Genomic DNA, 23,998 nt, shown 5'->3' on the forward strand with positions numbered 1-23,998 from the left:
CTTCGGAAAATCCCATCTGGGATTTATTAGTTTCAGTTCCTTAACTGACCTTGCTTGTTCGGAAGGTATGCCTTGGTACTTTTTAAGATGGTTTCTTTCAAATGGAATTCTTAGAACCAACCAAAAAAGGAAAAGAGGAACTATGAAGACCACTATTGGAAACTCAATTGACTCTGCATGAAAATTTGCAGGGGAAAACATCAATAAACTAAATTGAGGAGACAAAAATTCTTTCACCAGATTCTCTCTCTTAACATTTTGGAGTTGCAAAGACTGCCGGATGCTCATTGTCGTAAGAAGTGAAATGGAGCCCCTCCAAGAGGACCATTTTCTTAGCACACAGTCTTCATTTGCCTAAATATATTTTTTGCAAAGACAAAGTGAGTCACTTCAAATAAACTTGATTCACTTTCATCATACATATGTGCAATCGTTGAACAAACTTTTCCCTGGTGGGGTTACCATTGGATCACGGGGGCAATGTCACCAAATCATTAGCGGACTTATTACTACGAATAACGACATTCCCTTTGTTTTTCCACTGGTGCCCTTTTTTGTGGTTGGTCTTCCACATAGCTTGACAGACTCGAAGCGCCACACCTGCATGGACAAAGTAACCAGCTTATAAGTGAATTAACCAGTTAAAAAAAATCGCGGGGGGGGGGGGGGGGGGGGGGGGGGGGCGGGGTGGGGGGACTATATCCCATAACGCATTTAGTTTGAAAAGATTCACTTCGCATACAAATTTCAAAAATAGGCTGAAACGATTCACTAGGCATGTGAAATATCACAGTAGGCATTCAGAAGACTTTTGTGGGACGGAAATGGTGGTGAACAGAACATTTGCTGCAATTTAAATTATTTCCCTCTCAAGTTCAAGAGCAAGTGCCTTGCAAAATGTACACAACTGTCACCTTCAGGAAACACTATAGGAATATAACAGTTTTCCTGCCTGAATTATTGACCACAAAAACTGTTTCTGCTTCGCTAAAAACGAGTTATTCAATCCTTTCCTAGTGCAGAATGCATACTGATGGTTACCTCGATGACAAGAAGTTAATCTTGTAGCATAGCAACTGATACGTACTCCATGGTACCTACTCCACTAATCACAGACTTTAAGCTTAAGACCTCCTACATTACTGAAGGAAAACCTATATGTTTTAACGGCCTAGTGTTCAATAAAGGCCACAAATCCAATCACATCCGGCTACTTAATAACGAAATAGAAAAATAGCCAATATGACCATCCTACCATCTGTGACGAAAAGGCAGCAACATAAAACATAGGATTTGCAAAAACAACGCATGTTACTGTACAAGAAGACTGAATGTCGGATATTCTTCTCCTACCAATATCCTAACGGGTTTTGGGGAGAGACTTTGAAGGTGATTTTAGATTCTCCATTACAATCTCAAGTACAAGTAAGATGAATATGCATAAGAGGGAAAATGACATTATATTAATGGTAATTTCTAAGCAGAGGTGTGAGCTGTGCGGGAGATGGAGTTTGATTTGGTGAAGGGGAAACAGTCATAGGCAGAGTCATAAGCAGGTGTAAATGCTTTGGTAAGAACATAATTTGCTGAAAGGTGAGGCGCAAAATAGTCATCAACCATTGAGAATCCAAAAACACCTATGGACCTCTATTCTTCATATCGTAGCACCTTACGGTTGTTTTGGGAAGGCAGTCTCAAAATCTCTCACAAACGCCAACTCAGAATTTGACAATGGTCACTATCTAAAAAAGTTTGGGGAGATGTGCAAAGAATTATGCAACAAAGTAGTACGTGGAAGTATATTCATAGAATTTTCTGGATCTTGCTTCTAGAAAAGAACTTGAGAATGAGTTCTGGATAATCATTTCAAAAAAATTGGGAACAGCTCAGATTGCATTATGAGAAATCCACAATCCACAAGCCACCCAAACATGTGTCAAGAACAAGTTACCTTGAACAGAGAAGGTCCATCGGGAAGCTGATAATTATGACTAAAACTTTTAACAGATCAATAAAAAGGATGCTTCTACTTACCAATTACCATGAACATCACCCTCAGCTTGTGCAAGATGTCAGACCTCACAGTTGAAGCAGAATCATCAAATCAGCAACAATGAAGACTATACGGGGTAAACTCCCAATATACTAGTATTTTAACTGTATCTCACAAACCTATTGAATTGCAGAAGATAGAGCAGAAGCCTCTGCTATTAAAGAAACTGGTTGGCGAGCCTGTAGACATGCACCTATGTCGAACGGGCGCAACTCAGACCCATCAAAGAGTAGATTAAGACCAGGAAGGATTACTTCTTGGCTGTCTGCATCATCTAATTCAACTTTTCCAGTACTGACTGGAGCAGATTCATCAATGGGCCTTGTAGCAGCCTCATACACAGGAGTAAGAGCATATGATCTGCAGATGGGATACAACATTGTGGTGGTTTAAAAGTTTGGCGCTAGCACAATATCTTTTCTTTTCTTTTCATTCATGTGTTATACAACTCGTGTATTATATAAATGACTGCAAAAAGTTAATCGAACATAAAATGAAAGACAGCCATCCATGTACATCTTCTTTCTTATTAATTTAATGCAAATGAAATCATCTTCTTTCTTCTTTCCATAAACAAGTTTTGGCCTTTTAGGGAATTGATTTTCACACTCCCCTTTTAGCCATCCACACTCCTTTTTTTGTCTTTATCCACTTGAATTTACTATCTTGCCCTATATTCAATACAATTTTTCACACATGTAAGGACAATATTGTAAATTCATGTGGATAAAAACAAAAGAGGGAGTGTGGAAATCATTTTCCATATATAATTACGTAAAAAATTCAAATCATATCATTCTTGGTCTATTTTTCATAAATCATTTTTGTCATTTCACCGATGTAAACATAATACAGTACAGCTTTGTGAGCACAAAAATATTATGGAATCGACGAAACCATAAAGGTGAAATTTGTTGCCAACATAGGATCGTCTCTGGTTCGATACATCATAGCTAAAAAGGAACTAGTCAATTGAAGCTGGAAAGTTGTTCAGACCAGTTGTAAGGAACAACAGATCAGAACTCCACATTTGCTATGTGTAATGAGGTGTCTTACAAAGAAATGAAGCTCGGAAACATCACCAAGGACCACCCACCCAACGAATGCCAAGGGTCCAATTATAAACACTGTTTAGGTCTGAGAATTTAGTTAACATAGAGAATTTAGTTAACATAGGGCACGGTGGTTCATATTCCGAGTCAGATTAAGTACCCCAGCAGCCCATGTCCTTAATTGAAAATATCCGAAACTATCCTTGAAAGTTTTTTTCTCAAAATAAAAATTAAAAAAATCAACACCCTGTGAAATTATATGGATAATCAAAGAAAATTAAGCACTGAGTTCAGCAGCATCCTATGGATAATCAAAGAAAGAAACAAATCAATATGACTTAAATAAACCCCAAAGACAATTATAGACTGTCTGAGGCATGCACCATGTGAAATTCCAAACTTTCCCTTTTTCATCTTTTTCTTGCTTCGTACCAATAAAGCTACTAGAAAATCAATGCTCACATCTGCTAACAGGATACCACTTAAAACACCAAAAGGTGCACCTCAGGTCCTCAATAATCACACTCCTGAAATATTATGCACCATACAGAATCATATGCGCCCTACAAGCAGCTGTGGGTAAGTGGAGTCATCGGAGTTAAAAAGCTTTGCCAGATTTAACCTCCCTTGGTGTACGCATGCTATGCTTGGGCTTCAATTGTCTGGTACTACCAACATAAAATGAGCCATCAATAAGCCTCATTTCCCAGGCTGAAATAACATTCTACCGGCATAAGATCTGGCTACTGTCACCAAGGGCTAGCCAGGGAAAATTGGTTTGACAAGCAGTGGTGTTTGAAAATCAAAAAATAAATCATGGAAAAGAAAGCACGAATTATAAAAGAAAAATAAGCATAGAAAAATCTTCATCCACTAAAAAATGGTTTAGAACAGTGATGTATGAACATGATATGCATACTAGCCATAATTCCTATAACATACCAGCACAGCATCAGGCAGATGCCCACGCATATAATGACAGATTTCTAGACGCACCTTAGAATGTTCCCATCGAAGCTCAAAACTTCGGTGCGGCAACGTTGTCGATTAGCTAGTTTCAATCTCTGATGCTCACTCAAGGCTCCAGAAATGGGAGAAGAAGGGTCCACAAGAGGATTCCACCTTCCACTTGCATAGTTCATAAGTTGACGAGATGAATCCTTTGGTTGCTCCCTTTGGTAAAGAAATCTTGCAGCTGGACCGGTTGCTTGATACTCGGCACAAATGTCCCGCAATCTTTTCCTCAAGTCTTGCATTGAATCACGATGTCCAATGAGCAAATCACTTTGGAGTAATTGTGAGGAAACTACTCTTTTACATATGCTGTTGCATAACTTTGGACTAAATAGTGGAATCCCGAATTCCACACTTAATGGGACCCATTCATACTTCTCATCATCTGGTGAAAATTGATCCGACTCTCTTTCCTTGAATAGTTTTAATAAGCGAATATAGCCAATTGTCCATAAATTTATCTTATTCGCCAGCACAGTTAACAGAGAGTTTAAATTTGAACTCTCCTCTGTGCATAGACCCAATTCCTCACTGATGCAAACAATTGAACCATCTGAATTCTTCAAAGGCAATGGAATATCTATAGTTACTGTTCTTCCACGCTCATCAAGGTCATACCTGCTAAGGGGCTGCACAAGAACAGCTGAATGTTTGAGAAGTGAATTTAAACAATGCAGAAGTATACTTCCTTTAACTAAATTGCCTTCGAACTTTCCTCCCAACCCTCCAATCGTAGACCCATCCCAAGACCAAATAAACGCTTTCTCGCAACCAGCCAACGGTGCAGGAAGCAAGCGTAAACACTGGCCTTTCATCAGAACAACCGATAATGGTCCGCTATCTACAGCTGAATACAGTACCAACTTCATCCAAGGTGCCATAGACGAATGACAAGGCGGACCAAAATGAATGGGACCTTTTGGTCCAGGTAGAACTGAAGAATGAGGAAGTGGGACCATGGATACAACAATATCATAGTCGCGAAGAAACAGCCGGTCTAGTGTTGCCGGCGAAAGAGCCGCCAAGCTTTCACATCGGAGAATATCAACACGATATTTTATTTTCCTTTTTGAAAGACCTTTCTCAACATCCAAAACTTCAGCAGATTCTAAAATCTCATCATTTTGGAGACTAGGATCTGATTTAGAATCCTGCTCAAGGAAATTTTCTTCGCTGGACATAGTTACAGAAACCATCTGATTATCAATACTTCCGGTCATAGGCTCAGTGTGAACAGAACCTTCTTCACCATTTCCTGAATGTACAGAATCGTCACTACATAGAGTAGCTTCGTTCGAAGCACCATCAGCTGTCAAAGCAGTGGGATCCTCATTGCTTGATGATATCATGATTTTCGTTTCACAACCATCTTCGACTCTTTCATCAGTAGCAATTCCACCGGCTGTCAAGCACTCTAGAACACAACGGAGACTAAATGCATGATTGGCAAATTCCTGCAGTTCCCCCTCGAATTTTGTTCCCTCTAAAGAACTCAAATCCTTGCAAAGATCTGAAATGCTTGTGTGACCTAATTTTCCTGCCTCATACAATGTTACTGCATGAGATTTCAAGCCTGTGAAGGACATAAAAGAGCAATATGAAGTCAGAAACAGAGATAATGACAACCACTAAGGCAGCAGTAATAGATGCCTTTTGAAAAAATCCGAAGTACAAAAAAATGGAAATACCCACCAAGACCTACTGCATATTCAAGGCACAGAATAAGATGGACCTTAGTTGCAGGATCCTTCTACGAGTATCTCGAACAGAGGTCCGATCCCTAAGAAGCACGGACACGTCTACCTGCCTCACGTACCTGTGTCAGGCACATGTCTGTCACGGACACGACACTCTCCGGACATGTATTGAACATGTCTAAATACTTGTCCAATGTTTTTATTATATTTCTTTTACTTGGACACATTGTGGATACTCTAGGACATGTTGGCAACACTCTTGGAACATGCTAAGGGCTCATTAAAATGTATCTGACAACTGGTGTTTATATGAAATCATAACATACCTATAAAATTCTAATACACTTCACATTTGACGTGTCCCCGACGTGTCTGTGTCCTAATTTTCCGAGAAATGACATGTCCGCTTTTGGGTGTTGTGTCCATATCCCATATCCGTGTCCATGCTTCTTAGTCCGATCCCATCAAGAGAGAATCGCACTCCTAATTGGGATGGTACCACAGAAAAAAGAAAAGCTACCAAGCAAGAGAAGATCTAATATTGTTCCGCTCCCATCAAGAGAAAATCTCACTCCTAATTAGGATGGATACCGCAAAAAAAAAAAAAAAAAAACTACCAAGCAAGAGTTTATATTAAGCCAACATAATCTCAAATGTGGCCTTTTACACAGGAAACACATCCCTACTTTGTCGGTTCACGTACAACTGCTGCAGTTACTGCAGCCAGTAGCTATAATTGCAGACACGTAGGGATTAAAGATTTGGAGATAACGTTCAGTTCTGATAAGGAGGCTGAGACTAAGAGCCAGTGGCAACTCTAGGAATTTTGACTAGTGGTGTCATACAATATTTTTGCTGCAAAGTCACAATTAACATATCTACCCAATAGACAAATGAATCTCCACTTCTTAAATCGTAAGCAAAAAGAATAATTTCATTAATAACTGTGCAAGCAAGTACATGAAAACTACAAATAATTACTAAGAATTACTTGATCATTACATACTTCTCCATCCTTAAGGACTATAACCTTTCAGATAAAATGTGTTTGATTTGCTTAAACTAATGGATTAGAGAAAAAGGAAAGGAGACAAACGTTCTCGGTGTTGTCCTCTTTGGTTTTGATTTGGCCAAGTGTGAGAGAGGGAGAAAAAGGTTTAGACCATTGTAGGTAAATGTAAACAGCAGTACTTCATAGTTTGGTACATACAAGTAAACATACAAATACAGAAAAGTCAAAAAGCTTTTCAGAAGTAGCTGTATAGAATCCGTAAGTTACCGGTACTTTTTAGCTATTGATTTGTCACCTAGCACATGCAATATACACTTTGTAGATGTATCATGTATGTATGGGTTCAATAACTTTCCGTAGTGGTGTCATGTAGGGAGAGGTCCAAAAAATAGAAAAGAAATATACTGAGTACTTGTCTGGATTTTTTGGTTAGTGGCTTCAGTTGACACCATAGTGTCCTACACAGTGAACATATAGCTGATTCGGGATTTCTGTAGACGCATATATGAGGTTCTACTAAGTAAGAGCTCCCCGAAGATTGGAGGACGCTCCAGGCCTTCAATGCCTTCAAGGAGAAACAGGCTTTACATCTCTCTACCCTGAACAACTTAGCTTTTGTCTCCCATCTCCATCAGAAGACCCAACGCCAAAAAACTGGAAGAAAATTGAAGATAATTCTTTACCTATAAAGAACTCCAGAAAGGGTAGAGCAAAGAGAGTCCTCTGAGGAATGCCTCAACAATCAACCAAAAATATGATGGTGAGGGTTGCATGTAACAACTCACAGACCCCATAGGATAGGAACTATACGGTACAACTGATGCAGGACAGTTTTAGGACATTACGAATATTGTGGCCTACAATAAGAATCGTAGTTGGTTTTTTTTTTTTTTTTGGTGGGGGGGGGGGGGGGGGGGGGGAGACCTTAGCCCCAAGCACGATGACCGCAGCCTCAATATTCAACTTCATTAATCAACTCTATAAAATGAAAGATTTCATTCCAATTTATAATCCATGGCAAAGACTCTTCAAATTCCTAGAAGTCGAAATGAAATAAACCTAATCCATGAATACATCAAATCCGATTTGAATGAAGCTAAATATAAATGTATACATTGCATAAGTTCATACATTGAACCTACTAACAATTAGATTCAATGAACTAAAAATGTGTGCAATGCATACATTGAACCTTCTAAAAAGTATTTAATGCATCTAAAAGCATTATGAATATAACTTCTAATTCATGATGACCTTTGAACTACCATCTACCATGGACACTTATTTTTGGACCAAAAATACTTTTCGACGCTCATGCTACCCATAGCCTTTGGTTTAGGCTTTCCAAAACCTATGAGACCTATCTAACCACTCCATGGCTATGTCATCAACAACAGCCAGCTCCAATGTTAGGTAGTTGATACCCAAGCCAAAATATCTTGTTATCACCCAATAAATAAACCCCTTCAAAGAGGAAGTTAACTATAACTACTCACCACAAGAATTAGTTTCTCTTTCCAATTTCCAGCACTGCTGACAATTGAATAGCACAATTACAAAAGGGCCTTGTCATGGCCAACACCGGGGAAGAATTCAAAATCCATGAAGTGGATGTCCTTGATATACGTAGTTGCACCTATTTCCAGTCAACTTAACTTTGGGACAATTGGTGATCTGCCATCATATATCTTTTGGGACTTCTTGGGTTCAAGTCTCTCGCTCATTTGGTCCCTGCTTGCATGGAAGTTTGACGTTTAATCTTTTGGGTATGAAAGTGAAGTGCAGTGTAGGGTGTGTGTGCTCTAACTTTCTTGTTGAATTCTCTCATGAAATTGTCGTCCTACATGAACTTTTGTTCGTCAAACTCTTTTGGATTATTTGCTCATCTCAACGAGAGGAATCGGAAAAGGGAAAAAAATCAAATTCACTTTTCAAAATGTTAATGGAACACAAATAATCCAAAAAAATCTCTCTTGGGATTAGTGAACTCTTAGTTTTTTGTCATGATTTTTTACTTTTCCGATTCCTTTTGTCAAGGCAAATAAACAGGTGAATATTCTTGTACTACCCCTTGTTGGCCCTACCGTACTCCAGCTTGGTATTTTCCACCGCCTGTCTAAAAAAATCTGACGCAAAAGAAGACTAAAATTGTATGAAAAAATAGTTCAAGAATAAAGTTAGGCCAAACCCAACTACATAGACCCTCACTTCAACCACTCGCTTTTGGGGTGGAGTTCTACCAAAGACCATGTGAAAAATATATACGAGTACAAGGGATGGGTTGGGTGTATGTCCCTAGCCTGTGTGCTGCAACCAACCACAGTTGCCAATCCTAACTCTAACCTGAAGTCTAAACTAAACTGCCCCTTTATCCTCATCTCCCCTCTTTCTTTCTCATCTCTCTTGCAACACTCTCTAATGCACAAGTCCGATCATCTACCTAAAAGACAACCATGTCACGTACTCTCTCCTGTCTAACTTGTTGCCTCTCTCCAATTTGTAACGCTAACCTGCAGTCTAAACTAAGCTATCCATTCACCCTCATTTCCTCTATCTTTCTTTCTCATCTCTATTGCAACCCTCAGTCCAACACCCAAGCCCAGTGTCGTTTTCCACCTAAAAGACCACTATGTCAGCAACATACTCTCTCCTTTCTAATTTGTAGTGTTACACGCCTGTTTTCCTAAAATCATTTTGTATTTATTTTAATAAGGTAGTGAGATAAGTAAGTGTTCCAAGTTTGTAGGGTAGTGGGTTAGTGGGATGTTGTCCTTCATTATTATATATAAATATATCATTTGTGTATCATTTAAGGGAGTTGAATATTGATAAAAAGTCTTCCATTGTGAAGTACAGAGGTCAGACTCTCCTCTATCAGAGCCAATTGGAGGTCTTCCCCCCTCAAAGTGGGACTCTTCTCTCCACTCGTCTATTTTTAACTTATCTAACGAAAAACTTTGTAACAAGTGGTATCAGAGCTTAGGCACGGAGCAGTGGGTAGATCACCTAGAGAAATCTATGGAGTCACTGTCCACGACTCCACGGGGCAGCGAGATATCATGAATCAAATGAAGGAGATGTTTGGTCAACTCACTGCTCGAGTAGATCAACTAGTAAATCAATCCCCTCGGCAGGGCGGAGGCTCTTGGCAAGCTAGTGCTCGAGTTCTCGGAGGGCGAAATAACGGCAGTGGCTGACATCAACCAACAAGCTCGGGGAGTTCCTACGCACCTAAGCTTTTGAAGTTGGAGTACACATACGTACATACACCCACACGGACTATTAACGCCCACATATGCACACACACGAGATTCCCTCAATTTAATGGGGAAGAAGACCTAACTAGTTGGTTATAAAGAGCCGACAATTTAGGGGCAATGGGTTTATTGCGAGAAGTCTTGGATTTACTGCGCAAAGATTTAGAAAAAACAATGGTGATTGTCACGAAGATGATCGAGACCACCACACAGTTTCACAAAGCTTCCGATGGATTTATGGTGCCAATCAAAGGAACTGATATTGATGAGAAGCCAATCAATTCCAAGGCAAAATCCAATTTGGAAAAAAGTTGATTTTGTTGTTTATGAAGAACATGGGTTGAAGCTACTGACCATAGTTTACTTGATCAACTTATTTAATCATTTATCAACACAAAGAGGCAAGTGGCATTAAAGTTCAAGATTAGTGCTTCCGAAGAGTTGGTTGTTGTGATCCCAAAAAAAGACCTCATTCACATGCTTGCAGGGTTCTTCTTTATTAAAATGTGGGATCCAGGTGGATTTCCAATGTGTTTCGTAATTCAACCTTGAAGACAAGGTTGATCTTTAAGGGGATAGGATTGTTACATATCTGTTTCCCTAAAATCATTTTGTATTTATTTTAATTAAGGTAGTGGTAGAAGATACGGTTAGTGGGATAAGTAACAGTTCCTAGTTTGTAGGGTAGTGGGTTAGTGGGGTGTTGTCCTTCATTGTATAAAAATAACCTTTGTGTATCATTTAAGGGAGTTGAATATTGATAAAAAGTCTTCCATTGCGAAGTACAGAGGTCAGGCTCTCCTCTATCAGAGCCAATTGGAGGTCTTCCCACCTCGAAGTGGGACTCTTCTCTCCTCTCATTCTCTTTTTATTTTGTGTTATGAGAAACTTCGTAACATGTAGCTTCTCTCTGATTCGTAACTCCCACCCTCAGGATCTGTAACTCTCCCTCCATCTCTGCTAAATCACATAATGTCATCAGAGGAAACAATAAAATAAGCTCGAAGTACAGTAGGGACAAGAGGACTTGTCAACTGACTCGGCAGCTGGGAAGAAAGACCAAAAAAAAGAAAGAACCAGCGGACAAACCTGGTGAAACAGATCCCATCATAAGATAAGATGTTATATTAGCATCAACGACAAAAGCAACACGCGTGTAGGCAGAAGTTGGCCCATAATTTTCTGCTCCAAAAAGATCTCCTTGCTGAAGAGAACTCCCATCAATAGACGTGTTCAATGAGCTCACATTAGCATGAGAACCATCTTCTTCATCACTGAGGTTAATGTTGGGAATGCCAGGTGCGGTTGACTCATGAAGAGCCGATGCTGGATCAATTAGTTTTACTGCCCAACCTAATCGACAAGCAAATGATGCAGCGGCCTGCAGCTGAGAAAGATCAGTCTGTAAGGTGGCTGCCAACTCAGCCACAGTTGAATTCTCACTTGAAACTACAAACACAGCATACAGCAACCTGGACAATGCACTCAATCTCGTTAACATCTTAGTTCCTCAACTTGGAAGATAAATTCAATTGAAACAAGGCAACAGTGGATTAAAACAACTGCCTTACTCTTCAATAGGATCTTCATATGACTGCTCCCTGTTGGATACAAATCCTTCAAGCCTGGAAACTGCAACACCGTGTACATTAGCAATGCAAGTTAAAAATGCGGAGGAAAAGAAACAAAAAGCAGGAGAAATGGAGCAAGGACATATAAAAAGTTCAAATCCCTATATTTCATCAACACACCTTTTAGCGTTTGCTATTTTCATAACAATCAAAACAAGTCAGAAGAATTTATCATTTCCCTTGTTTTTCAAGCTCATAAACAAATAGTAAAGGACCAAAATGTATCTAACTTCTCAAATGAAACAGATATCTTTGCAAATTAAGGTTGGCTTGAATAACAACATGCAAGTTTCAAAATCAAAACAAACCATCAGTCTAGTTGAAAATAGAATATTGATATGTGGCAGGGATAGGCATCCTAAATAAACATGTATATCAGATGAAAATGTCTAGATGACAACTCAAAGTCAACGGGCCCGAATAATGACTTATGTATCCTCCACAACCAAGGTTCTCGCTTCCAGAAGGAAACCACAAGTTCTTATACTAACTGAAAAGGAAGAATGTTAATGCAATGTCATAACCTATGGTTCCACACTTATTTCCAACATTGAACTCAAAACAAAAACAATCAGCCTCTTCTTTATTCTCCAAAACCAGACCAGTGACCCTCTATCTACCTTTCCTCCACTCCACTATCTCAACAAACCGAGATCAGAAAGCCACCAGCACCAATGGTTGGTGAACACATCCCCAACCGATTAAAAAGTTCCCAATCAGCACCCTTTTGGGGTGTGGGACACATTAGAGTATTGATTAGTGTCCAATGAGCTCTGCTTTGAGTCATCCTTGTTGGGAGTTGTTTAGTTCGTGTCTAAAACAGTTGCAATTTGGCACTATTTGGCTCGTATGTGCTTTTCATAATTTAAGTAGTAAACAATATCAGTCTGATTTTAGTATTGAGCTTCATTTGTGTAACACTTTTGGACCAATTTTATGGTTTCTAATTCCTTATATATGTGAGATTTTGGATTTCTCACTGAATTCACGACACTGGAACAAAATTTAATGACAGCAATTTCTGTTGGGGGAAGGAGATCTGGGTTTGTATAGAGAAGGAGAGGGGTTGAGTACTATAAATTTAGACAGAGAGGCAAAGAGCTGGGGCAATTGTTGATGGAGAAAGGGAAAGGCAATGGGTTTGCACTTTGCACGACAAAGAGAAAGTGAACATTGTGCATTGGAATTGGGATAGTTTGGTGACAAAAATGTCAATTTGGCTTGGTTATGTGTGGAAGCATAAGTATGGCTGTGGCATAAGGGCCTTCCATTGCAAAATAAGACTCAAAGTATTGTTCCAACAAATGATCCTCCATTCTCCCAGTACTCTTCCAAGTTTATCTCCCTTAAGCCCTGACTTAATTGCAGGAAGCTCTTCTACTGAGAGAAGCTCTCTCACTCCCAGACAAGGAAGAGAAATACCCATGGACAGAAAAAGTAAAAAATATTTACTCCTTAAAACGAGGTTAAACTTAAGAAGAAGAAAAAAGAACCTAATTGGCACAAAAAATTTGAATGCGCTGAAACTACCTTTAAAACGATCTTCAGGATAAACAGGGACATCAAAGTATATTAACCCCCTTCTAAAAAGACCCTTTACAATTTCAGGATCAAAAAGGATGAACGCGTTTGCTTCCTCCTTACAAACTTTATCAATTGTTGCCATTTCTTCTTCTGAGAGTTTCTGAAGGTGGGGGGAGAAAAACAACACAAAAAAAAAAATTAATCACATAAAGCTTGAAGTGGAGCATACACTACCAAAACAAGTACATAATAGAGGGCTATGTGACTGCAATTCACTGCTGATGAATTTAAAGAAGCACAGACGGAGCATGCCAAACTGCTAATTCAAAAACAAGGACCAGGACCAGACAGCTTACCTTGAATTCTTCCAATGTGAAGTTGACAAGACAAACTCCCCACCATGGCTCGATCACAAAGTCCACAGGTTGTGTAGGTAATAAATCTTTTGCAATTGACTTGTTAAGCTTCCACATAATTTTCTGGATGGCTCCAAAACAGTAGGAAGCAAGAAACAATGAGTAACCCATCTATGGATAAACTTGCCATGAAGCACCAAAACAGGCTTTTTAAAGCTAATTAATCTCCAGTTTCAAGAAATTTGAAAGAACCCAAAATATTATCGCAGGATTAGAGAATCATGAAGCCTGCTACAGGTGACCAGAAACAAATAAGCTCGTAAGGATTAAACCGATGTATCTCAATATAATCACTATGCCGTGAACCTGTCACAAAGGAAATACAATGTCATCCAAAGATGGAACTAACATCAGGCTAAAAGCACCGACACAGGACACACCAATTCCAAAGCAACGGGGACACTAACACAGCACAAAATATATATCCCTATTGTTCCAGTTTATTAAGTTCTTTTTCATCTGAATACACCAGAATTTGTATTATAATTTGCAATTTTTAACTTTTACTATGTAGATATTACAATGAAAAAGAGGGTCTTCCTGGTTGAAGTTTTTTATTTGTAAATTTTGCCTCTCATTATCTAACCCTTGAAATAAGTTTTAAACATACAAATTCACCCATGCCGTGTCCCCTTTGTGTCTAACTGAAACCATGCGTGTCTCCAAGCGTGTCCCGACATGTCCTGTGTGTCCCCGCTTAAAGATTAACAAAGAACTGATTATTCACGCCATGTGGCATGTCTTGAACCTGTCCCTGGCGCATCTGACACTCAAGTAGTGACCGGCTGGGGGTGTCGGTGCTTCATCTACGTCTGGAAATGATTTTATGTCTGTTTCTTTCTTATTAATACAAGGTAGTGAAGGCAGCTCTAAGATGTATGCGACGGCCAAATGAGATAACTAATCAGCTTAGACGACTAACTTGGGCTTTCAGCATTGATCATATGATCACACTGGTTCCATTCCTTAAACACATCTTTCCATCCAAGTTCCATTATTGTCTTCCTCTTGCAATCGACGAAGGCAAATGGGTAGAATCGGGATTTAGTATGGGCTATGCGAGGAGCAAGACCGTACGCATTCACTGCCAAATTTTCTTTTCACCTTATGGCAAAGAGGATTCTTCAAAATATTCGAAGCAGTGAGTCTGCAACAAGAATGGAGTATTCTAAAGCATTCACTTCTAAATACATTTGAGCTAATTGTGCCACAGACAGTTGAGTGTTTCTGTCCAATTACCCAATTACTTTAGAACGGAGACAATGTTAGGACATTAGTATTTCCAGGCAGAGGATTCTCCACATTACCGAAAGTTTCTACTAAAAAATTGGTCCGGATTAACAACACCACCACCCCCCCCCCCCCCCCCTCTCTTCCATTTTTCTTTTTCCCTCCCTGCCTTAATCATTGTCTGAGGCGTAGTCTTAATTGTACTGCTCATGCACCACCTCTTACATATTCTTTCCAGTAACCAAATTCTTTCCCGTCGTAAAGAAAGAGAAGAAAATAAAAGGGAACATTATGGGTATTGGCATCATAAATCCTGTACGGTGCCAATTGGAATGCTATATGATGAGACCCACAGTAAGCATATGTTGAATAATAAATAAAAGCAATATGCATTACACTAGTAATACCATCAAGACTTCAAATCCCCACAACCACTGACTAATCGGATTCCAAGATATGAGAATTCTACCAGCATAGCACAAAAAGAATCATGACTAGATCACAGACTAAAAAACATTAGCAGTAAAGGTGCATTCGGCTCCATTTGAATGGGGAGAAAAACAGTAGGAATTGGTCTAAAAAGATAGAGGGACAGCTTTAAGACAGAACTCTCAAAGCTTCTTAAACAAGTATCTGGTTGTAGATATACGAAGATGTGGTAATCATGGTAATGAATCAAGAGAAGTACCTCATATGTTTGGAAATCATAGACATGCAGGCATACATAGGTACTCATAAGACACATAAATGTGCAAAAGTTCTTGAAAAGTACCTTAGACCTGCACTTGTTCATGATATCAATAAATTCATTTCTTCCTATTCCTGTAAGACGCAAGGCATCTGCAGCACTAAAGTTTGGTATGCTATCATAAGGTTGCTCTGCAGATAACAGGAAATCATGGGACTGGTAAGACACCTGTGAAAGCTGACTTGTATTAATGCATCTAACTGGCTACGCATTTAAACAAACCTATGCGCACTACTAGGAGCAGGAAACAAGAAAGGTCAAGTAACCACACGAACATAGGACTCAGTGATAACAATAGTTTAAAGAGAAAATAATGTATTGAAGACAATAAAAAAGTCTAACTTCAACCAGGTATTGAATCAATTAGTTGTTTCTGTAACAAATCCTAGTAAGTGAAAAACAACAAGGCACATTCTGCTAGCTAGTTAAAAATCATGTGTGCCATAGGAGAATAAATAACTTTCCTCCATCTCCTCTGACTTGACTAACCAAGAACTAACTGAAATGTGGTTCATCATAACATCAAAGATTCGGCTTCAAGCCCGCCAAGCAATATGTTTGCAATAGTGCAAACAAACAAGCTACTAATCAGTTTACTTATTAAATCCAACATTCCAAAGCATTAAACACAGCTCCACTTGGCGAATTTTGCATGGAAATCATACAGCAGATCATATGCAGAAATTTAGTTTCCATCAGGGAAGGTCAAGGACATTTTGACCTAACATACTAGTTACAAAAAAAAAATTACTTGATTGAAGGACAGCACATAAAGAAATGGCACCTAAATTGATCTACTACATCTTCTGCGTATATAACCAACCAACATAACTAATGAAATGGAAGAACCTTTAGCAGAATCATATGACATGTTGAAAAGAATAACCAAGTACCATTTTTCATGACTTCAAAAATCATATCGCAATAATATCTGAAAGGTGATACCCTCATTACCCGGCAAACATACTCCGCAAGGTGATAGGGAAACAGCTGCAAATTAAAAACAGCAAACTGCATAAATCCAAAGACAGAAAATCAAGGCATCATTTATAACTGGACAATTTTCTGTGGGCATCAACCTTAGTTTTGGGTATAGAAACATCAAGGTGTCACCAATAACTAGACAAGTTTCTAAGGGCATCAGACCCTTTTAGGTTCTAAAAAACATTGATTTCTCTCGACCAAAGGATGCACCTAAAAGTTATAGCATGCCAAGGTCTTAATAATTGACAGTGTTGACCAAATTGGTGGAACATTTCCAGTGTCAGCAACTTACTGGTGCTGCATTCCCTATACACTAACTTTTTCTCCAAGAAGTAAAAGACAGCATGTTGGAAAGACTAAGACCCGTACTATAAATCATGTATACAACTAGCAATTTAGCACTAAGCTCATATAATTTCCTGAGCAGCATGAACAACTTCTCAAGATACTAGAAAAGAATGAAGTTCCCTAGATTACGCACTGCTAAATTCTTTCGCAAGTAACGCATCATCTCCTCATAATATTCGCCTTCTTTGATAACTTTGCGAGCAAAACAAGTGTTCCATTGGATTCTCTTCTTTATACAATGCTCAATTATCCTGCACAAAGAGTATTAACAGACACATAAGTATGGGTCAACCTAACCTATTCCACAAGCGTTTAGTTATTAAACCATCAGAAAATTCTACATGTGTCCTTAAAACAAAAGAAATATCTCAAAAAAGCTTATGTTAATATTATTGCATCAAAAGATTCAGAACCAAGGACAGTCAACCATCAAGCTTATATCAACGCAATACATTCATAATGTGATCATTTTCCCACGTCTAAGAACCACGGACAAGTTTGCCAGCCTCACGTATCCTTGTCCAACACGTATCAGTCACAGACACGACACAGTCCTGACACGTGGTGGACATGCCCAAATACGTGTCTGACTTTTTTGTTATATTTCTTTAACTCGAACACATTGTGGTTCTCTAGGACACATTGAGGATACAATTGGGACATGCTAAGGACACACATTAGGTGGTTAAAATGAAATTTTTATAACTTTCTTTTTTGATAGGCAATTTTTATAGCTTCACCCAAGTAAAATTTCCATCGACGTATAGTTCATGTATCCATATAGGGATATTTGATGTGTATCTTCATAGTGTTGCTCTTAATTTGATAGAGATGTTTTTCAGCTTCTGTATGAATTCATTAGATGGGTCTGTACCATCAACATAATTCATATTCGACATGTCGCCAACATGTCTGTGTCCTCATTATTTGAGAAATGATGTGTCCATGCCATGTAATGCCAGTATCCCATGCCCATGCTTCTTAGTCCCACATAATCAAATGTCCATGCATGCTTAGGCATCTACGCCCTAATGATTGGCAGGTGCACAGGTAGGCAAAAATTAGGCTAGGCAGTGTTTAAGTATTCCATTTTAACAGTTAAGTCCCTTTCCAATAATGATTTGCTAGCATTGGTACATACTATATAACCTGCAATGATTGCGACGGATGTGCAATTTCCACAGGATGTAAGATTACAGATCACAAAGGCAAGGCGTATGTTTGAACCAACAAACAACTCAGCTAAATACTCTTAATACTGCTCTTACTTCTGACTTGATGTTATTTATGGATATATATGTTACTACTAAGGATGTTTCAGTAACTCACAAACAAATTTCTCCCCACACAGATTGAATGAGGTCATCAGATCATACATTTTGGCCTGCATTATTTGCATGGCCATACCCTCTGTGTGTGTGTCTGGTTGAGTAGGTTCCCACTTCCTTATCCAATGAGGTATTGCTTCATTTCATTGTCATGCGGGTGCAAGGAACTTCATGTCTCTTTAAAAAAATTCATTATTCGCTTTAAGATATGAAATTGATCCAAAAGAAGAAAAGGAGGGAGCAAACAAAAAATGAATAGGAAGGAGAAAAAAGGTGTGTTATGGCTTTCAATGGATTCCTCTTCAAGTGGACATTTACAAATTCTTTACAACAAAGGGAGGGGTTTAAACACAATTATTTGCTTAGTGACTGCTCTGTAGTATTGCAAAATACTTACTTGCACAGTTCCATTCTCTCTAAAGTAGGTTTTCATACTGCGTCAGGTCCAGCCAAGTTGGGGATAGCCCAACAAGAACATTTGTAAATATAAAGTATCAATTGAAATGTCAAAATAATCCACAAATGAAGCTACTTTAAGTTTGGGAGACTTGGCCAAAAATCCCTCATATTTACATTTTTTGAGCTCAAGGACAAGGACCTTTTGCAATCAAACATAAGGACAAATGTGCCTATGAAAGTGCCTAAAACCCTAGGATATCCTATGAAAGTACCTAAAACCCTAGGGTAGCCTATGAAAGTGCCTAAAACCCTAGAGTACTGAAATTTCTAAAACCCCAGGGTGGCCTATGAAAATACCTAAACCACTAAAACCCTATAATAGGAAAGTGCACCCTAAAACCCTATGAAAGTGCCTAAACATATTTTGGCCTTATAGTTATAGCTAAAAAACTCAAAAATTTGAAGGACCTCCACTAAAAACTATTTTGTTGGCGTCCTTCCCCTAAATGAAAACTATTTTACCATCCTTATGGCTAATTTTCCCTTTTAAGGTTTTATAGGAATCAATGTAACTATATGTCCCAGGTGCATGTCGGTGAACAAGCTCTCTTGAACCAAAAGTCCTTCGAGATGAACAGGAGTGCTTTTGCTTTTACAGAGTTTATTAGAAAATGGGAAAATTACAAACCGATACAGAATAAACAGAAAAAAAAAACCTACGCAGTGCCCACCAAGTCCGACCAAAATAAGAAGGGTCCACCCAAGGAGAATGGGCAACTCCATTTTAAATTCCCTTACTGAAAAAAGCACGATGGAGCCGATTAACCTTATCTTTCCCGTCATTGAACTTTGGTCACTTCACTTAACAGTTTGATACGTTTAGCACTCTGAATTCACAGATTGACTATGTGTCTGCTTCCTTGATCCAAAACTGAATTGAAGCTAATCTCAATCGCTCTACCACACTGTCAATTGTTCGAACAATATCACGTATTCCATTTACCAGGTAAGCTGCCTCATTTCACAGGTAGCGTATATTGCCATTCTATTTATAGAGGTTCGTCTTGTTTTTTGTTCATTAAGTTTCCAATTTGTCGTCAAGCATTTGGAATGCGAGTGAGAGAATCGATACTAGTTCAATAGCGACTTTCCGTGAATTGGCAAACTTGACTCTGCAATCAGTTTGGAGTTGTGATTACTGATTACAGAGGCAGTTGTATGGAAAATGTCCTTGGATATCAACACTAACCAAATTCTTACCGTTCTTTCCACGAGAAAAAAGGAACAGCCTTATAGGGGGAAAAGTAATCATACGAAAACTTGATACAGACATCAATAAACAAATTTCGCAACTAAACTTGGGGGGGGGGGGGGGGGGGGGGGGGGGGGGGAGGGAAAGTCCGCACACTAACCTTCTGTGCCACTCTTCCTTAGAATTCAAAGTGGATTGCACCCGCTTAGGAAGATTCTCCCAGGGGCATTCCTCCTTGATTGCTTTCAGTACCAACTGGTCCTCAATCGTCGCCGAAGCGTGCTGCATATTACCTTCTCGAGAAAAAAATAAACACCGCTACTCTCTCCAAATCAACCTACCATAACCAACCTTCAGAAATGTGATCCAAATTAATCGACAAAATTCGAGTCCAAGCATATAACACGTAAACCAAATGATCGAGATAATTCGAGAACCATTTCAGCTAATCCTTTCAATGGTCAACTGTATAACACAATGTACATCAAATTTGAGGAGTTTTTTGTAAAATGATCGGGCCAATTGGCGATGGAGTTCTGTGAATCCACGAATCAGATACAATTGCAGCATTTAAGACGGTGGAAAGGGAAATTGGTACCTTAATTTGGAGGCAATGGCCGTGGAAACTCTGGAGGGATTAAGCTAGGGCTTGGAATTTGGAGATTTGTGGGGGGAGATCTAGACGCAGGAGGAGAGCTGGAGGAGTTGAATTTTACGCGCAGACTTGGATTATAAAAGTGGGGGCCACGTTCTACCTTGGCTCTGTCGGCGTGTTTGGAAATGGGGGAAAAGAAAACTTTGACTGTGTTCGAAAATTTGGAATTATTAGAAAATAAAAAGTATTTTCCAGGTAAGATTAAATTAATTACTATTAAGTTTATTTTTTACAAAATATATTTATTATTAATGGAAGTGTCACCTAAAACACCTTAGGTTTTAGAGATTATTATCCGGGCTATAGAAAATAAAAAGTATTTCTCATTAAGGTGAGATAGAATACTTAATTACTGTTAGGTCTATTTTTTACAAAATACATTTACCATTAATGAAAGTGCACCCTAGGACACCTTAGGATTTTAGGGTTTATGATATCCTAGGGTTTAAGTTTAGGCGCTTTCATAGAACCTTAGGGTTTAGGTTTGGGCACTTTTATAGGATACCCTAGGTTTTAGGCATTTTCATAGGATACCCTATGGTTTAGGCACTTTTGTAAGGTATTCTAGGGTTTGGGTACTTTCATAGAGTACCCTATGGTTTAGGCACTTTCAGGGTTTAGGGTTTTAGGTACTTTTATAGAATTTTGGTGTTTTATTAATTGGAGATGACCTGGCTTGCACAGTTACAGCGAATCATCCACGAAAGTTTCACAATCTCATTGCTACTCAGCGTCACTTTGGGGTTTGGTTTGGTGCTTGACCCCAGGATTGACGTAAAAATTATTGATAACTTGGGCGGCGTTGACATTGACATTAGTGTTCACACGGAGTTAGGATAGGGTTCCTAATTACGGAAACGTGACAAAGATTTTGAAGTTGCAAGAGTAAAATCGATTTTGAATATTCGTGTACAACGACATGTAATTTTTTTATAAAAAGGCAATTGAGAGTATCTATGCAAAAAATGCCACATAAGCCAAACAAGCGTGCTTACTATAATTAGCCCTAAGTGTTAGTCTTACATGCAAAACTTAAGTTTTCTCACGATACGTTCTCACAATAGCCCTACCCTTTCCAACCTATCTATGATCGCAATCTAGCTCCTCTTCCAGCAGGTACTCCATCTCCTAGGTAGTCTCTTCATCAGCCTTAGTCTCTTCTTCACGATTGTCAAAGTCTATTTCCTCGTCTTCGAACTAGAACCCTTTTTTTTTTTTTGACAACATTGATCGACTCTACATATACAATAGGAGTAAATTTTTTTATCTCTTTCTTAGAGTCGTTGACTTCGGTACTTTGATGGAGTTGCTTCAGGTGACAAGACATATTTATATGCTACTCTTATAATAAAATAAAATATTGTATAGTAGCTAAGACAATAGATAGATTAAACGCATAATTACCCCGGATAACACTCTTGAAAAATGATCTACCCAATCTACCTAAGGCCAAGGGTTTGAACCTAGAGCTCTGATACCATTTGTAACGCTCAGAAAATTCGAAGACATTAAAAAAATTAAAAAGAGATTTCCAATAATATTTTTCTTTTTTCAGGCTTTAATTTTTCTTTTTCCAAGCTTTAAAATTTCTAAAGACAATTTTCCAAAGAGAAATTCATAGATTTACCACGTCATTGTTCCAAAAGCCCGTGTCACCATATTACAATCATATCAAATGTAATTTAAGTTTTTTTAAATTGTCAAAATATTACATTTCTCAATAAACCAGAAAGCTCTCAAAATAAGGTCGATTTAAATTAGTCAGAGCAACTAAATGACGGAATTCAGAGTCGACAATTTCTACATTGGTCGTCGTTAAATAATTCTTTGCCTACGGCCCTTTTGTTTCGTCTTCAATACTTGGTGTTCGAGTTACCAGGGCAACATAGTACCATGAGCGATGACGCTCAATAGCCAAAACCCACCCGAAACCCATAACTTACAAGCAACAAGATAGATATTTTGAAATGCAATAATATAACATAAGAAGAGAACAAACAATTATTTTTATTTCTATTCTTCAACCTTCATGAAATCTCAAATCTTATCCACAGATCCGCTCCTACCCTTAACCACTAAGCTATGGCCATGGCATGATTCAACTCCCTCCTTGTGCCCCAATGAAAGACCCCAAGTTATCTACTTAGGAGAATTCATCGCGGTAAATTCCACCCCTTGCTCTAACACAAGAGGAACGAACATCGTAAATTCCATCCCTTGCTTTATACCACCCCTTGAGCTTCAATTTCGTTTCTCAAAAGTTAATCATAGCCAAGTCATACTTAGGGTTCCATAACCTCGGTAATCAAATTCAAATCCATCATCGTGACCACCCATCTAGATGTCTACCGAGGCTCGACTCTAGAGCCCGGACTCAACCTGGCTATGGGGCATCACACACACGTCTTACCATCATCTCACCCATTTTATTTTTCTATTTATCCTATTATCACATCTTATATGTTAGATCCGCATGTCGTAACCAAGCCCGAGAACTTATTTGTCCAACTATCATGAGTACAACATATTACGCAATCCAACATTTTTACGAAACATGCTAACAGGCTAACCATAATTAATTTTACGATAGTAACAAATCATGCGATAAAACCACTCATGCAATAAAATTTATTATGCCATAGAATTAATCATGCGAGTAAACTAATATCGAAACGAAACCATTTAACTTAGGGTCTTGTAATATATTTTTCTTATTCGCTAGGGGTTATTTATAAGTTATTCAAACATGGAAGGCTAAACCGTAGTTAAACTAAACAAGATTTCAAATTTCCAGTGTCCATCATTTTTCTGGGAAAAACAGTGGGCTTCGGCCAAAATTACGATGTCGGGTTCGAATACAAACACACCGAACTTTAAAACCAACATATATACACGATAAATATATGTAGGGAGGTAAGTTTCGGACTACTTCTCGTCCAGCAAAACTGGTTTCGGAGTGATTCGGTGATGGGTTGGAGCAGTGGCGAGCTCGGTCGGATGGTGATGGTGAGCACGGCAGGAGGTGATGGTGTCCGGCAGTAATGTAAGAGGTTTGGGGAATGGAGCTACGGTGGTGAGGTGAGCTTCGGGTGGCGTCCGGTTACCGCGGAGAGGAGGAGATGGTGGTGCACGGCTGGGGTTGGAGAATGGAGGAGGTGGTGATAGCTCCGGCAATGGTGATTTCGGTGGTGGTGATGAGTAGCTCGGTGGTGGTTATGGCCGATCGGTGGTGGGTTGGCTCCGGCCCCTTTCTCTCTCTCTATCGTGTGTGCTTGCTGGGAACAAGAAGGATATAAACTTGAGGGGAATTATTTTAATGGGTTTTGGATTAGAGTTGTGCTACCTCCACACCCACTTGCACACCCATATATACACCCACACACACAAGTGTGGAGCCC

At 38.9% G+C, this 23,998-nt stretch overlaps 1 protein-coding gene across 5 annotated transcripts; it reads right to left on the reverse strand.

The window, feature by feature from the left end:
• Positions 1-167: 167 nt before the first annotated feature.
• Positions 168-20,710, reverse strand: LOC131329158 (uncharacterized). Of its 5 annotated transcripts, none has more exons than XM_058362236.1 (12): positions 20,544-20,710; positions 20,106-20,282; positions 17,100-17,217; positions 16,528-16,624; positions 15,659-15,765; positions 13,597-13,719; positions 13,247-13,400; positions 11,657-11,717; positions 11,175-11,557; positions 4,102-5,692; positions 2,035-2,413; positions 168-600 (listed from the first exon to the last, which is right to left on the reverse strand). In XM_058362236.1, exons 2-11 carry the CDS (start codon positions 20,231-20,233, stop codon positions 2,173-2,175), a joined length of 3,003 nt encoding a protein of 1,000 aa, XP_058218219.1. In that variant the 5' UTR covers positions 20,234-20,282; positions 20,544-20,710; the 3' UTR covers positions 168-600; positions 2,035-2,172. The 5 variants fall into 5 exon arrangements, with proteins under 5 accessions (XP_058218219.1, XP_058218220.1, XP_058218218.1 ...); XM_058362237.1 differs by having other exon boundaries at positions 2,042-2,413; positions 20,106-20,296; XM_058362235.1 differs by having other exon boundaries at positions 20,106-20,296.
• Between the last annotated feature and the right edge of the window lie 3,288 nt (positions 20,711-23,998).

The sequence above is a fragment of the Rhododendron vialii genome, chromosome 6a, assembly GCF_030253575.1.
Source record: "Rhododendron vialii isolate Sample 1 chromosome 6a, ASM3025357v1".
Taxonomy (NCBI): domain Eukaryota; kingdom Viridiplantae; phylum Streptophyta; class Magnoliopsida; order Ericales; family Ericaceae; genus Rhododendron; species Rhododendron vialii.